At 35.4% G+C, this 16683-nt stretch overlaps 1 protein-coding gene across 6 annotated transcripts in view; it reads left to right on the forward strand.

Annotated features, from left to right (window-relative positions):
* Nucleotides 1-16683, forward strand: part of ULK4 (unc-51 like kinase 4) — a 627906-nt gene that overhangs the window by 354890 nt on the left and 256333 nt on the right. For 5 of the 6 annotated variants that reach the window (XM_031940060.1, XM_031940061.1, XM_031940057.1 and 2 more), the window contains exon 31: nucleotides 12186-12291. The exons of the other annotated variant lie outside the window; for it this stretch is intronic. In XM_031940060.1, coding sequence (XP_031795920.1) covers nucleotides 12186-12291 — 106 coding nt within the window. The remainder of the gene's footprint in view (nucleotides 1-12185; nucleotides 12292-16683) is intronic. 6 annotated transcript variants of the gene reach the window in all.

Consider the following 16683-nt stretch of genomic DNA (forward strand, 5'->3'; position numbering starts at 1 on the left):
AAGGCAGCTGTTTTAAAGCCTAAGAGAAATTGATTAATCAGCAGTGAAAAGTTTATATACTTGCATATTGATTATAGGTATGATAATAAAAAATGTTTCGCATGTGATCTTTGTATTAGATTACCTTAAAGGTTTATCTGTGTATCCTTCTGCTGTTATTTCCCTTGGAAGAAAAGGTAGCTGTGTGGGACTTTTGTATGCTGGTCCTGAGTAGTAGAGAAATAGCATGTATTGTATTTAAATGGAAAGCAACTGAATAATGTAAACATTTTAAAAATAATGAGTATTTGAGCATCTAAAGATAAAATAAGATTATAAGTCTTTTGAGAGCAGATATTGTAGCTTATGCTTTTTTGCCAACCAATGCAATTAACACAGTGCTGGGTAAACAGTAAATATTCGGGTGATTGATTTAAGATGCTTTCAATCCCCAAGAAATTAGTTTGTTTCAATAGAATCTCACTGAGAGAAGAGTTTCTTCAGCTAATCAGATGGTAGCATTTGTCTCTTTTAAATATAGTCTGAGTATGTAAGTAATAAAAAATGTCTTGTTTGTCCTCCCATGTTTGGGTTGGTCCAGTAGTATGGTAATATGGGGTGTTCTCTGGATGGATTAACTTGTCTTACAGCATGACAGATGCGTGCAAGAAATGACTTCGGGCCCTGTGGACAGGAGTGGGCCCCATTACTCTGAAGCTGTTCTGCCAGCTTATTCGTAGGGGAGCCCTATTTGTCTGCCTTATAGCTGAGGAGCCAAAGTAGAGTGCTAAGCAATGTGGTAGGACAGGACCAGGAATTCCAGTGGCACAATTATCTTACCAAAAGGACATCCATAACAAGCTAAAGAAGGATGAAATTCTGGAGGAGAATCCAGTGTTCTGTGTGTGTTGTTTGTCCCTCATTTTGGAAAAGAGCCATGACATGGGGAGGGGGGGCAGTGCTGCCATGACATAGAAGTGACTTGGATTGAAGGGAGAGGGCTGCCAAGGTCACTAGCCTCGATTTCTCCTCCAGAGCCATTAACATCCAGGGGTCAGATACCAGGACATCTAGAGATGCAATGGTCTCAGTTTGACTGAGGCAACATCCATTCAGAGATTAAGGCTTGGTGAGAAATGAGACAAAAAATGGACTTTAACTTACCTAACCCCAGCCCCCTTAAATACAAGCTGAGAAACAACTGCTATTTACCTTCAGTCTGAGCCAATCAAGATCCAAACAGTGACCAAGTGGATCTTGACCTGGGATCTATTGTTGGCCAATCAATGAGAACCAGAGTGATTTGGGTTTAAGGTATGATCGATGAGAAAGAAAATTATCCATGACAAATATGGAAATATATTTAAAAGGATTGCACATATTTAACCTATAAATAAATACTTGGTAGAAATTGTTCTGTATGTATCAACTGGCACTGAATCACTAAAAATAATTATGATGGTAATAAGATGGTTATAATAATGATGAAACTAGAAGGGAAAATGTCTTTTAAAGAGTGACACACTTGAATAAAAGAGTAGGATTAACTTTTTACTTCAAGACCAACAGGATATCCAGCTAGAAATGTCTCCCTGTGATTATAGAGAAGCTCTCTTGTTGACTTAGGCCTCCTTCATATTCTCTCTGACTCCTTTCATGTGGCCAGCATATCTTTAAGCTGATACAGCAAAGAACCCATCAGGGACCATATCATTGTCAGGCATGCAAGTAGCACAATCTCCTGACAATTTGTATGGGATTATCACTCCTCTCCACCTGCCTTAGCATGAGCCACTTATGCTCCGTTTGGGGCTACATCTTGAGCAGTGACTGGCTTAGTGTGACCTTCCCCATCTGAGTACTTCTTGTACAGATCTCTTCCAGTTTCCCATCCCAAATTCTTTTGACATTTCACCCATCTTTTACATGTCTCCTCATCAGGGAGGACTAGGAAGAAATCATCACATGACAATCTTTTCCAAATCTCTCGCCCTCCTGCTGATGGGTTTCTCTTACTTTTGGGCATAATTTCGTCCTTAAGACAATATTGTTGGCTCTTAAGACCCAGTACTGACAGAATGATGTGACGTTATTGTTTTGTCTGATTTTCAAAAAAATTTCTTCGATTCAGTATTAAACATTATCTCTGAGTTCATCAATTCAGTTTATATTTCTTAAGACCATAAATTCATTCCTTGTGAATCTGTCATCTCCCAACCAACCACTTCTGGATGCCCCAACCTTTCATCAAACATTGTTCTTTAAATCTGTCTTTACTAATACAATTTATGTAGGTTCTCTGTGATCTTTAAGTATAATGGCCTCTTCCCTTTTTCCTTCTTCATTCTTCCTTATACTTCAGCAATATTACCTATTTCTGATATAAAGCAAAGATTCCCACCTATGTTTCCTCCCAACCCCATTAAATGAGGAGAGATGGCCAACTATACTCAGTTTTTCTCTATGTAGTTATTATTTGAGGGGGGGGATTTCTCCCTCCACAACTTGTGAACTCTATGAAGTTATCTGTGTGAGTAATTCTCTCAATTATGATTATAACCATCCCTAGGTGTTTCCCAGAGATCACTAATTATTTTAAAGGAAACCCTATGCATAAGAGAGAATGTGGGATAAAAAAGAGAACACAGATTTGTCCTCAAAATAGCACTAAATGAAACAGAATCATTCAATAAAATGCTCTTGTAAGCCTACTTATACAATAGGTGAAAAACTTTAGAATAGCTTTCCAGAAATGCCTCTAAATGAAAGTTGAAAGGTATGTAATGTTCATTATCATCTACAGCCAGCTACAGAATTTACTGGATAGAATATGTATAGAGGTCAAATCCAGTGTCACATACTTACCAGCTGTGTGACCCTGGCCAGGTCACTTAATTTTGTTTGCCTTAATTTCCTCAATTATAAAATGATCTGAAGAAGGAAATGATAAATCACTCTAGTATCTTTGCCAAGAAAAATCCAAGTGGGGTGTCACATGATTGAAAAACTACCGAATTGATAGCAGTGTTCATGATTTGTAAGTGTATTCAAATACACATGTGCGGAGGATGTGTAGCACACATGCAAATCTGCTTCCAATCTGCTAAAATTCTTCAGCTTGCAGGTGGTTCCTGGGAAAGTCAGTGTGATTCTAGTTGTTGCCTAGCCAACAGTTAGATAATGCAAGATTGACAAACCACAAACAGAAGAGAGTCCAATATTACTGTGGCTCACCCAGCACTATGCTGCCCTCCATCCCATCTCACACCTTGATAATTCAGACCAGCTATAGAATTTATCAAAGCCTAAAATCTGAGTGATATCTTTCATTAGCATACAACCCTTCCAAATTAGACTAAAAAGTGTTATGGCCTATATACTATAAAGCCCCTTTGAAAAAGCTGATTTTTTTTTAAACTGATATTTCCTTGTTATGCCCTTCGTATTCCATAGCTGTCCTGTTTGAGCACTGAAGCAATTAGTTTTGAGAAGGCTGATTCTTCAGGGTCCAGTGCTTCCTGCCTTTCATTTGCTGAAGCTGTACATTTTAATGAAGTTGTTTCATCTCTGTTGCCAAACACTAGAATTTTGCTGCTTCAATTCTAATTATCTCTGTTGGCGAATGCTATGTTTTATTAGAGCTGTCAAGTGCACTGTTCATTAAATGTCCACAGTCTGTGGTGTCGTGCACACAAATTAGATCAGCTTTGCTCATTGATGGATTATGTAGAAGTTAAGTATTTTCTTCATAAACCTTTAAAATGTTGTGCACCAGCCATCCCTGGCTTGGTGGGATGGCTACAAGACACATGTTGAACGAGCCAGGCTTCTTGTGTCTCACCGGTTGTCTGAGGAAAGTGTTCATCTGCTGACAGTGAATCTCTAGTATTCAGTTGATTGTTTCAGCTTTCACGTTCAAGGAATTGTTTCTTCCTTGCAGTTCTCCAGCATTACTTACTAAAGTATAAAATTATGCATTTGACAGCATAACAGTGTGTTCAGCTTTCCCTGTGTAAATCATCTTCTTCCATGTTTTCTTCCTTTATCCATTTCCCACCCCATCATAAGGAGTAAACGTGTTATGTTTTCATGCTGCTTATTTTTGTCAGCAAAAACAGTAACCCCTCTGTAGGCTTGATAACGCCCTGAATGGCTCTTTGATAACACTTTACCCAGTGTTCACTGCTTTTCAACTGCAGTTGGCTCTTCTAGGGGGACATTGTTCTCTAGATTGCTACTCTAGGGAGCACTCTGACAGTTCCCTCAGTGAGCACTGCCAGCAGCTTTAGGGGGAGCAGTTCATTCACCTCCTTTCCCATTTCCTCTTATGCCCCTGTTTCATCCACACATTATCCCTTATTTGAGTAAATATATCAACCTAATGACCCTTTTTAAATGGCCTTGTCCTTGAGAAGCTCCAGGAAAAACTTCAAATATTAAACTAGCAAATGGAAAGGGAAATATTTCAGAAATGTTCAGTGACAGAGTTATTTGGCCTTACTTAAATTTGTGTTCTGAACAGTTTCTGAGGCAGCCCTCAAGGTGTGGAGATGGAATGAGGTCTTTGATAACTTGGAGATCTTGAATGCTTTGTTGCTTGCAAAAAAAAAAAAAAAAAAAAATTCCCCTCTGGTTGTTGAGAATTAGGGCTGGGGGTTGGGGGGAGAGTAGAGCAGAGAACATTCAAATTCTACACACTTTTTGGCATTGGAAACCTGTAGGTCACAGGTTTCTGGGATCTCACTGGTTTATTCATTAGCTAAAATACACAATCGGGCACTCTATCATCTGTGATTTTTTTTTTATTAGAAGAACTATCAGTGTCACTTAAACCACATTCACCTTGTATACTTAGAAGAATGAGATGTTTTATAACTAGCAACTTTATTACATGAGAGTATAATAGAAAAGGTGAATTTGGTCATAAAAATGTTTATATCAGAGAAATGATGGATTTCTTTGCAATAAGAATTTTTATTCCCCGACAGGTCTTTGTACAAGGAGTGTCATATGTCATTTTACCAAAAGAAAAAAGAAAGATTTATTATCTGCACATTCCTGCTTTTCACAAGAATAGTTTCCTTATGTATCATTAGTTACCTTGTCATGACTAACATGTAGTTTCATCTTGGTGGTTATTAATCAACTCTCTCTTCAAACCAATCTTAAGAAGAACAATTAAATTACCTTAGTGACAGATCATCACTTCCATATTTATCTTTTTTTCATGTAGTATGGTAAAATATGTATCCTTAAACCTCAGATTCACTTGCAATAACTGCTAATTCAAGGACTCTGCATCTAGGAAGATTTTTCTGTTTCTAAACTTGATAAACAAACCCTTTCTTAGGATTGCAGAGCAGAAGGTCAGAGGTTAAGCCCATAAGAGACCAAATTCTACCTTTAATTGTGTGTTTCCACATTTATAAATATATGTATGTGTATATATAATCACATATATTCATGTATATATGCATGTATATACATGTTCTAGCTTCAGTTATGTATACAAAATCCTGTTACTATTGATTTTAAAAAAAGTTCATCAAAGCTGAGGACAATTATAGGACACCGTTTGAAGTTTTGTATATGTTTTTGGTTTAGCATCAAAATTTTGAGGTGCAGTCCTATCATGAATTCATCATGTTTTTAAGCTATTGAAACATTTCCTTTTAGCTTTGCTAATTTGTTATTGGATTTCATGATTAATCTTGGGGTTTTCGCCATTAGAGATTGAAATATTCCCCATAAAGTCCTAATCCAATGCATGATTATAGTCCAGTGCTGACACTGGTCCTCCTAAGCTCTGCTAGATTAATAGTCTTGACAACAGATAGTGTCTGAGTTAGGGCTGACTTCCACAAATGATTGTTAAAATAGCACCACCAAAAATAGAAATCTGATTCTATCTGATGCTTGTCATATCCAGCTCTTCCTGATACATTCTTATAGGAGGAACCTTACTAAGAGTAGTAGAGGTTTAACATCAAAATCTAGGCCTTTTGAGATGAATTCTCTGGCTATGGCCATTCACGAAATAAAAAAAATAGAAATTTTTCTTTTTATCATCCCCTTCTCTTTCTGTGGAGTTAAGTGGCAGGGGCATAAAAAGGTGGGGGGGAATGGTATTTTAGAATCACTGTTTTTCAGTGTCTTTTCTGGGTCTGTATCCCAAAGAGATCATGAAAAACAGAAAAGAACACACAGCTAAATAAATTGTGGTATATGAATGTAATGCAATATTATGTTCTATAAGAAACAATCAGTAGGATGATTTCAGAAAGGCCTAGAAAGACTGACATGAATTGACACTAAGTTAAGAAAGTAGAACCAAGAGCAGCAACAAGTTATGTGATGATCAACTCTGATGGTTGTGGCTCTTTTCAACAATGAGGTAATTCGGACCAATTTCAATAGTCTTGAGATGGATAGAACTATCTGCATCCAAAAAGAAGATTGTACAAAATGAAAGTAGATCACAACATAGCATTTTTTTTTTACTATTTTTGTTATTCTTTACTTGTTTTGATTTTTTTTAATTTTTTCTTTTTGATCTGATTTTTCTTGTGTAGCATGACAAATGTCCCAATAGGTTTATATGTTTAGAAGAACTGCACATGTTTAACCTACATTGGAATACTTCCTATCTAGAGGAGGGAGGTGGGGGAAGGGAGGGAGAAAAACTTGGAAAACAAGGTTTTGCAAGGGTGAATGTTAAACTATCTTTGCATGTATTTTTAAAATAAAAACTATTATTAAAAATAAAGAAATTCCCAATTCAGTCTTTTATGGAAAAATAGAATCAGTGTTTATAGACCTTTCTCTCTATATATATCGAGAGAGAGATAAAGATATAGAGATATCCTTATATATCTATATCTCTATATATCTTAGCTGTTGGTATTCTAACCTTGAGTTGTTTCATCCAGTAGTCAACAAGAGAACATAATATTGAAGAAACTAAATTGCTTCAGTTTTGACAATAATGAAAGATAACTGCAGCTCGGATGACCCATAAGTTTTCCTTGGTGATGTAAATAAAGGAGTTAGTATAGCTGGCTTTGTCATTTGTTCAAAGTCAAATCAACAAGTCAAATAAGTAAGCGTTTATTAAATACCTATGTTGTGCCAAACACCTATGCTAAGTGTTGTCCAGACATCATTTTGTATTTCAGTACTCATGATGAATATTTTTTGGGGGGGAGCACAATGAAAATAAATTACAATGGAGGTACCAGCATTTGTTGCAAAGGAAAAGAAGGGAAAGAAAGTCTATATTAAAATTAGGTCAATATATTTTTGATGCAAGTGTGGAAATAAGTGAGAGTGGTAAAAAACTGGAAAATGTTATTCGAGTAAGAAATGAAAAAATACTTTGATCTCCTTGAATAAGCAAAAGATGTAGTAGCCAAGACAATACCGGTTTAAAATATGAATTATTTTATAAAATCTTAAGGAAAAGGATATGGAAGATCATAAACAGTATCACTTCATAAAAGAAAGAGAAACAGTAAAAACAAATGTAACTTTCAAGAAAGCTTATAGAGTTACCCAAGTAAGCAGTCAGCCTAAGAGCATTTAAAGATGAAATTGAAGTTTTTACAACCATCCCCTCGCCTGAGATATGGAAAAGATCTGTGAGGGTTTTTTTTTTTTTATAACAAATTCCTTTTGCCATTGAACAGCAGAGCTGTCATATTGCAATAGTAGATAAGCTTCCTCCCCATATGTGAGAAGTCATGCAAGATTTCTTTGTAAGCCATATCATGAATTTTTTTAAAAAGCAAAGAAAATAAAGAAAATGAAAGAAATTATGCTTTAAGCTGCACTCAAAATTATCATTTCTCTCTCTCTTTGGAGGTGGATAGTATATTTCATTACGATTCCTTTGGAATTGTCTTAGAATCATTTATTGATCAGAATAGCCAAGTCTTTCACAGCTGATCATCATTATAATATTACTGTTACTGTGGACAATATTATTCCAGCTTCGACTTAATAATATTTTTACAACATAATAATATTCTATTACAGTCACATATTACAGCGTGTTCATCCATTCCCCTATGGACAAGCATTTTTTCAGTCTCCATTTCTTTGCCACTACAGAAAGTAGTGTTTTGAATGTCTTTGTACATATGCGTCTTTTGCTTTTTTCTTTGATCTCTTTGGAATAGACTTAATAATGGTATTGATGGTTCAAAGAATATGCACAGTTGTATGACTCCAGGCAGAGTTCCAAATTATTCTTCAGAATTGTCAAACCAGTTCACAACTCCAATAATCATGCATTAGTGTGCCTTTTTTCACTCATTCCCTCCAGCATTTGTTATTTTCCTTTTCTCTTATTAGCCAATCTGGGGGTTTTGAGGTGATGATTTGGGGCTGTTTTAATTTTAATTTTTCTGATCAGTAGTTATTTGGAGCTTTGCTTTCTTCATTGGAAATTTCCTATTCCTATACTTTGATCATTTATCAATTGGGGAATGATTCTTATTCTTGCAAATTTGGTTCAGTTCTTTATATACTTGAGAAATGAAACCTTCATCAGAGGACTTTGCTGTAAAAATTTTTTTTTTGCCTATTTGCCTACTTTCCTTTTAATTTTATTGATTGGTTTTGCTGCGCAAAACAATTTTTATTTCCGTGTAATCAAAATTGTATGTTTTACCTTTCATTATTCTCTCTCTCATTTATTTGGTCATGAACTCTTCTATTTATACAGCTTACAAGTTATTTTCTTCTATGTTCCCCTAATTTGCCTTTATTTCTAAATTAGATGAGCTTTTTGAGGAAATATTTTGAGAAATCAAAGATGGGGAAACAACTGGACCAGACCAAGCATATATTATGGAAAGGTTTTATTGGATGTGATACAGTTGTAAATGCGTTCACAAATCACTTTACAGGGTATTAAAAGGAGGAGAAAATATATTAAAGGTATATTAAAAATGTTTAGATTTTAATATCGCTGCTGCTACTCCCCTAATCACCAGAAGACATCAATAACTACCTATGCCTATTTTTCCATGTGCATGTTAACTTATGAGAATAATCCTTCAAAAACATGCCTTATTAGGAAATAGAAGATAATATACCAAATTTACAAGTAACTTTCTGTACTAGACTACTTTATCATCACATAATGAACTGAAAAATTTTAAGAATATAAGATCTCACTCTACTTTTTGTTTATTGGCTATAAAAAGAATTTGATTTAGTAGAACAAAACAATATTTTAAAGCCTTTTCTCTAACAAGATATTTTTATGTAAAAATTGTGCAAGTAATTCTTCCAGAGACATAATGACACAAATAACATTGATTGATTACATATAGCATATGAGATAGATGTGCTGCCAAAACTTTTTGGCAAAGTCATACAGGAGACACAATATAGAATAATATTCAAAGAATCATTCTCCCTAGATGATATCATCCAAAAGCTCTTGCTTGTGGAACACATTCTGCTAATTGCATCAGGCTTGATCACATTGGATCAAAATCTTTTTGAGTGATTACAAACAGGAAAAAAAAAAACAAATGAAGAAAGCTTCTTGTCCAAACTAAGATATATAGTTGAATGGAATACTTATTCTGGAATACTAACTAATAGAATACCTTGTCAATCTGTCTTTCTATCTATTCTTCCTATCTGTGTACACACACACACTCCATAGCATGTGTTTGTGTGTGTGTAGAGACATACACACACACACACACACACACACACACACACACACACACATACACTTTGAATAGTCATTATAATGAATGGATAATTTGCTAGACTCAGAACTGATTAGAACTGATTAGTAAAAGGGAATCTGACCTTTGGGAAACTGGGGAAAAAAAATTTAATGACTCCACCCTTCTCCAAGGAAAGTAGGTCTTTAAAACAAATATGTACACATATGTATGTGCGCACACACACATCTCACCATCACCACCACCATCTTCCAAAAGACATAATTGATAGAAAGCTAAGCAGAGAGTTAGGAAGATCCTGGTTCAAGTCCTTCTGGCACATACTCGCTGAATGACCTTAAATTCTCAGTGTTCCTAGACAACTTTCTAAGATTAAAGTTTAGGAGAAGCTTCATCATTACATCTTTCCTGTGTGGTTTCCAGTGAAATCATAGATGTGATCCACAAAAGATTCTTCTAATGAGATTGTTTGTTTGTCTGCAAATCATGAAACATAATAGTTTTTAAAGAAATGATGTTGAGAATCATCTAAAGACATTGGAGATGTGGCTAGTAGATGGGAGCTAAACACAAGATAAGGAATTGGGCAGGTGATGTGTATAGAAGGATTTCACCAAATACAGGAATAACCCCAAAAAGAGGATAGGCCGGTTATATAGTAAGCATTATACTTAGCATTCATGCAATGGCTAGAGAACATGAGAAATACCCCTTGCATGATGAACATACCCCAAGAGTTGTCAGGAGTTGCATGGGATGGTTGTGCTTAGATGAAATGGGATCATCATGAATGGAGGGAATACCAGCATCGTGGAGGTCACAAAAAGCCATTGGTAGAATAGAGCAAATTGGAATGATATCATAAGGACAAAAATAATCATCATTTGAACTTTAATAGGATAGTGAAACTATGAAAAATTCTTGATAGTTCTATAATATAACCATAATAACTCATATAAGGATATTTTTGAAGACTAAAATAATTAAATCTAATACATTTTATAAACAAATTAATACCGTGAAAGGTCATGAGAAAGAAACCATCTATAGCGATCATTTGAACAGGTGGGATTAGAACACAAATTCTTCTGGATACTTTTTACTGAATTAAGACATTGAGAATATACTATTGAATATTGGAGCTAGAAGGAACCTTGAATATTACCGTATTCAACCTCTCACTTTACAAATAAGGAAACAAAAGGTCCAAAGATTGTGACTTATCTAGTCTCTCTCATGTAGAATGCATTGAGATCTCAGATGGATGTATTCTAATTTATAATCTATAGCCTGTTGCTTTTCCTATTGGAAAGCAAAGCTAAATTTCAAAATACATAGAAAAGCTGTTTCAAATCTGGGAAGAGGAGACTACATTTCCAAAAAGCTGCCACTGTATTAAAGAATTGCTCCACTATAGTTTTACTACAGTGATTCACTATACGGTAGATGGTGAACCCCCTGGGTTCTTGAAAACCAGACTAGCAGAGCAATTCTATCAACATGATTCAGCTGAATCTGCCATCTGAGTCAGATGGCAGAATGGATAGAGTGCTAGACTTGAAATCAGGAAGACCCTAAACAAGATAAGTCATCTCTCTTCACCTGTGAAATGTAAATAATAACACCTCCCTCCCAGAATTGTGGTGAAGATCAAATGAGATTACATTCATAAAGTGCTTGGCAAATCTTGAAGCATTGCAGAAACGCCTGTTTATCATTATCATTATTATCATTAATAACAACAGGCCATGAGGAGATTGATTGTTGTTGCTATCACAGCCCATAAGACCATCTCCTTACCACTAACTGCTTTGCAGGAGCATGTACTCAGGCCATGAAACATAGATCTTTAAGCTAGGTAGAAGATAAGGACTTTTGAGTAATTGCTGCTTCTTTCTGCCCTTTGATGCCTAATTCAGTACAAAGACTGCTGAAGAGATGGGTTCAAATCTCGATCTGCTACTTACTACCTGGGTATCTCTGACAAGGTCATATAACCTCCCAAGACCTCAGTTCCTCATCTGTAACATAAATAGCCACAGTTCCTCATCTGTAACATAAATAGCCACACTCAATGGCTTCTAAATTCTCTTCCAACTCTCGATTCATTAGTGTGTGGTCCTTCATTAGCTTCATTCTCTATTGCTCTTTGGCTTTGTTCTTTTGAGGTCTGTTTGAAGTGCCATCATCTAAACATCCTGGAGTCACATGTTGGAATCCACTTATTTCTGGCTCATTTGTCATCATCCCCACACATTCTTTTTGAGCCATGAGGTTACTATTCGGTTCAATGAAATGGAATTAATGGACTTTCCAGACCAACTGACTTCCTACCAAGGAATATCTTGGGCACTGAGGAGAATTTGCTTCATTAAGCTATCAAAGGCAATCATTAAGCCTTGTGGAAGGACGTTGGGGACGATCACTTGCTCATTCATCTTTATTAGTGCCATGGGTGTCTCTGGGTATGATTATGATGACAATGAATGTTTCTTGCAGGAGCACCAGGAGAGCATTCTGGGCAACACCATGCAGAGTGTCATTGCCCTACTCAACAATCTGGTCGCCTACAAAGAGTCGAATATGAAGCTGCTCTATGAACAAGGTAAGGGTTGTCTTGGAGACAGGTTCTGACTGTAATGTTGTTGAGGATGATTAGTTTTTGTCTGCAAAACTAAAGCCTATCATTTGTGATCAATTTACTAAAGCTAAGATTTCATAATATAGAACATACTATTAATGCTTTTCACATATTAATTTTAGTGGTATGGATATGATAGATCACAAATCCTTTCTGCACTTTAATAAAGAGTTTAGTGAGTTTAAAAAGTTAGTTTGTGATAAAACTATCATTAGGTTTAGAATGAGGGTAGCCTTTGACCCAGAGAACTGAATTTTAGAGAACATAACTGAATTTAATAACTAGATATTGAGAACAGTTAATTAGATAGGAAGTTGCATTGCTTCTGGCCTAGTCAGGTTCAGATCAAGTGCAAAATAGGAAGCTGTTACAAAGTGTGCTGCTTTTCTTCAACAGGCCCCCAAATCGGTCAGAGTTCCTCTCAACTTTGTCCTGCCCTCCTCCTCCTTCCTACCCCCTGGCTTCTTTGCAGCAGCAATTTTAGGGTGTCTTTGGTACCTTATTCCTTTCTTCTTTTTCCTTCCTAATCCATGTCATGTCTGCCTTTTCTGGGATGAGCCTGTCTGCACTAAGCTAAGATTGCAGGGGTCTAGTTACATCTCTAGGGATCTAACATGTCTTTAAGCATCATTCTATTTAGAAATCACATTAAATATCAACAAAAAAATCTAGTTTCTTAAAAGATCTTTGAATCTTTCAGAAACTCTAGGAATCCATAATTGACTCTGTGTGTAAGAAGAGATACTTCAGGTCTAGCTTAAATTTCCCTTCTTTCATTAACTTTCATACTTCTTGAACTATCACTTGTGGAGAGGAAAAAAAAACTAGGCCTTTCCCTTCTACCAATGTTTCATAAATGTCAAGTGTGGGGTTTTTACCCAGTCCATTTCTCAACTCTCTTCTTTTCTCCAGGTTACAGAGTCCTGATTCATTTCACTACCTTCTTTTCTCCAACTTTAGCCATATATGATCATTTTATTCCTCATCTGTCCATTTCCCCATTTATTCCCCATCTGTCCATTTTCTGAGCTAAGTACTCCAATCAGAGGACCAGAACACACTCATCAAGATCTAACTAGTTGTTTTCCAAAGACTCTGATAATTACTTATCAATAGTGAGAATGCAGAGGAGTCTGAAAAGAAAATTAAACAAGTTTCAATTTGCTTTATTCAAGCCTTCCTCACAGCCTCATTGGGGTAAGGGTGTAAGCATCACTTCTTGGCCTAAAATGCTAGAGATACTGGACCTGCCAAAGCAGAAGGACTTTCAGTACTAGGTTATCTTTGGACATCTTATTTTTGGTAGTAGTTTTGACTTAAGTCTTCTAAGACATCCATAGTAGAAAGTATTGCATAATTTTCATTCATTCATTGTTTTATGTGATTGTTTGGGTTCATACAAAAAGAATTTTGTTCACAGATTTTCCCAGCATCAAATTCCATGTTATAAAATACTCATGATTCTTCCATTGAAGCTTCTTCCTATTTATTTGAACACCCATTTAGAAGTTGGTTTTATAATCAACTTTAATTTTTTCATTCCAAACAAGACAAATCATGGCACATATTAAGCTAAACTGCAAACTATTCCAAGGAATCTGACTTACTTTGTCCATTAGCAAGTTTCCCATGCTTTCCTTTTATACCAGTTGGTATAAAATAGTTTTGCTTTCCCAGCACACACAACAATTGATGATATTGAAAAGAAATCCGTAAGCAATCAGACAGGTGAGTCAAAGCTAGTTTATGATCAAAATGTCACATGATTCACATGTGAATTGCTGAGAACTAACCACTCTTTGTGTCCTGTGTATTTGTTTCTTTTTGTAATGCTCATTTACATTTATTATTATGAAATTCCTCTACTCCGAACCTGTTTCAAGTTCATCTCATCACATTTTTCTTGGTTTCAAACATTTTTATTCTTATCAGGGACAAAATTTATAACATCAAGTAAGACCTTTTCTTTTGTTTATATATTTTAAAAATAACTGAATTATTAACATTTAAAAACTGGCTGCTGGCTAGTGTATATGCATTGACCTTTACATAATGGATATTAATACAAGTTTCTGTATTACTGGTGTGACAGCATGAATGATGGATTTACATGGCAAACTGAGGTCATCCAATAAACCACAGCAGCTCCAAAGGAGCATTTAAAGAAATTATGTATGTCCTCAATATCTCATGATGGCTCTAAAAAGAAATTCTCATTTCTCAGGAGGTTTATAACAAAACTGCCTAAATCGGTATTTACCCATGAGACCAGAAAATCACTTGGGTAGATGCTTTGGCTTTATGAATCAGTACTATATATTCAGTAGCTTTTAGAAAACGCTTTTCTTTTAAAAATGAAATCCAAAATAATGTCTTAAAATAATTAAGTCTCATCCAATTATCTATACAACATACCTCTTTAAGTCAAGATATTTGCAAGATTATGCTATTAAAGTGCAACATATATCAAGAGCTAACAGTAACTTTATATATTTAAATCTGGCATGTCTTTAAAATCTTAAAAGTTTGACATCTGTTTTCACAGTACAGGACAAGTAGAAAGTGAAACAGTTCTAAGGATGAGTTAAAAAGTCCTAATAAGTAAATGTAGCTTGGAGGTCATCTTCCAGCTTTCCATCCAAGGTAGGAATACTCTTTATAGCATCCCTAGTTGATGGTCATTCAACATCCAATCAAAACCTCTTAGTAAAAAACTTCCTGCTTCACAAAGCATTTCTTTAGTTTTTGATTGGCTCTAAGTATTAGCAAAGGCAATTTCATACTAAATGAAAATCTTCCTCCTTGTAATTTGTACCCATAGGACCTACTTAAGCCTTCCAAGACCACATAGAATTCAGATCTATGGCCTAAATTAATTTGGAGAATACTTCACAGAGCAAAATCTTTGAAAAGACTTTAAAATAACCCTTTTAAGGGTTGGGAGAGTCTGAGCAAATGCTTAAAGCCTAGTCAATGAGCAATTCAAAATTATATTTAATCAATTCATGGTGAGGGTCAATAAAAAGCTTGTTTCTAACTTTAAAAAAATAATAGTTAATGTAATCATTTGACTTCAGATAACACTTTCTCTTTAAATCCTCTGTAAATTTTATGGGCCTCAGTTTCCTCATCTGTTAAATGAGGTATTTGGATTAAGTGGCTTCTAATTTCTATTCCAGGCCTAAATCTATAGTTCTTTAACCCCACTTTGATTTTCATTCAGTGAATCCTCCCTTATAGTTTATGGACATTATATCTCTTTTCTGTTCTTCTTTTCTTTGGTTGTTCATTTTAGTTATCATTTGCATTTCTAGAAAACAGTTTAGTGAATGTGGTTATTGAATTTCATTTTCCTTTTTACCATCCCTAGATATAATTTAGTTATTTGTAAGCATAATCATCATCCTTATGTAATTACTGATCAAACAGGTCTTTAAGAATTTCACAATACGCCTTTTTAAAGAACATACTGTACCAAATGAAAGACCTTCACATGGGCCTTGAAGATACAGCAAGTCTTTTGTGAGGAAATTGGGCTAGTAACCTGGATAGAGCCTTTCCTGAGCACTGCCCAGATCTTTCCACAGGTCTGGAGTGGCTCTTTTTTCCATTCTAAGCCTCTCCAACAGCCCCTCCCATACCCAGCCCATCATTTCTACCTATTGAAATCTTTCAAGTACCAGCTACCATGGATACCACCTCCACCATGATTCCTTCTTTAGCTAACTGTTTAGAAGTTATCTTTGCTATCTTAAATCTTTCATGCTAGATCCGGCACATGTTGGATTATAGTTACTTTCACGCATGTTATACTTATAGGTATTTTTGTAGAAATCTTTTGCTCTTTCTGAATTATAAGCTCTTATAAGGCATTTAATCTTTATATTCCCAATGTCCAACACAGTTTGTTGAAATGAAATCTTGTTTCTCAGGAAATTTAAATGGACAGCTAGGAATGGAAAAGTTACTTTAATCTATTTTTCAACATAAGATAGAGTAGGAAATAGTCTCTTGGTTCCAAGGCCACTGAAGACTTTACAGATCAAAGTTCACCCTTCCAGTGATCACCAGTAACAAACTAAGTGCTAAAGCAAACTACCCATGTAGACATTTGATGCTTCTTTCCACAAACTCTAAAGCCCACAAGACTATATAAAGCATGAATAGGAGTTTCCAAGATTAATGAGGCAAAAAAAAAAAAAAAACTATATTGCAGTAGTCTAATTCAGCAATTACACAGGTCTAGATCATTGAAAGGACCAGGCCTGTGAGGAAAAGGAAAAAGAGCTTGTAGTTTTGACTGCCAACTCTGATTTCAGGAGTACTTGGGACAGCAGAAAGCCTGAGATATCCCAA

This window comes from Sarcophilus harrisii, chromosome 5 (assembly GCF_902635505.1).
Source record: "Sarcophilus harrisii chromosome 5, mSarHar1.11, whole genome shotgun sequence".
NCBI lineage: Eukaryota > Metazoa > Chordata > Mammalia > Dasyuromorphia > Dasyuridae > Sarcophilus > Sarcophilus harrisii.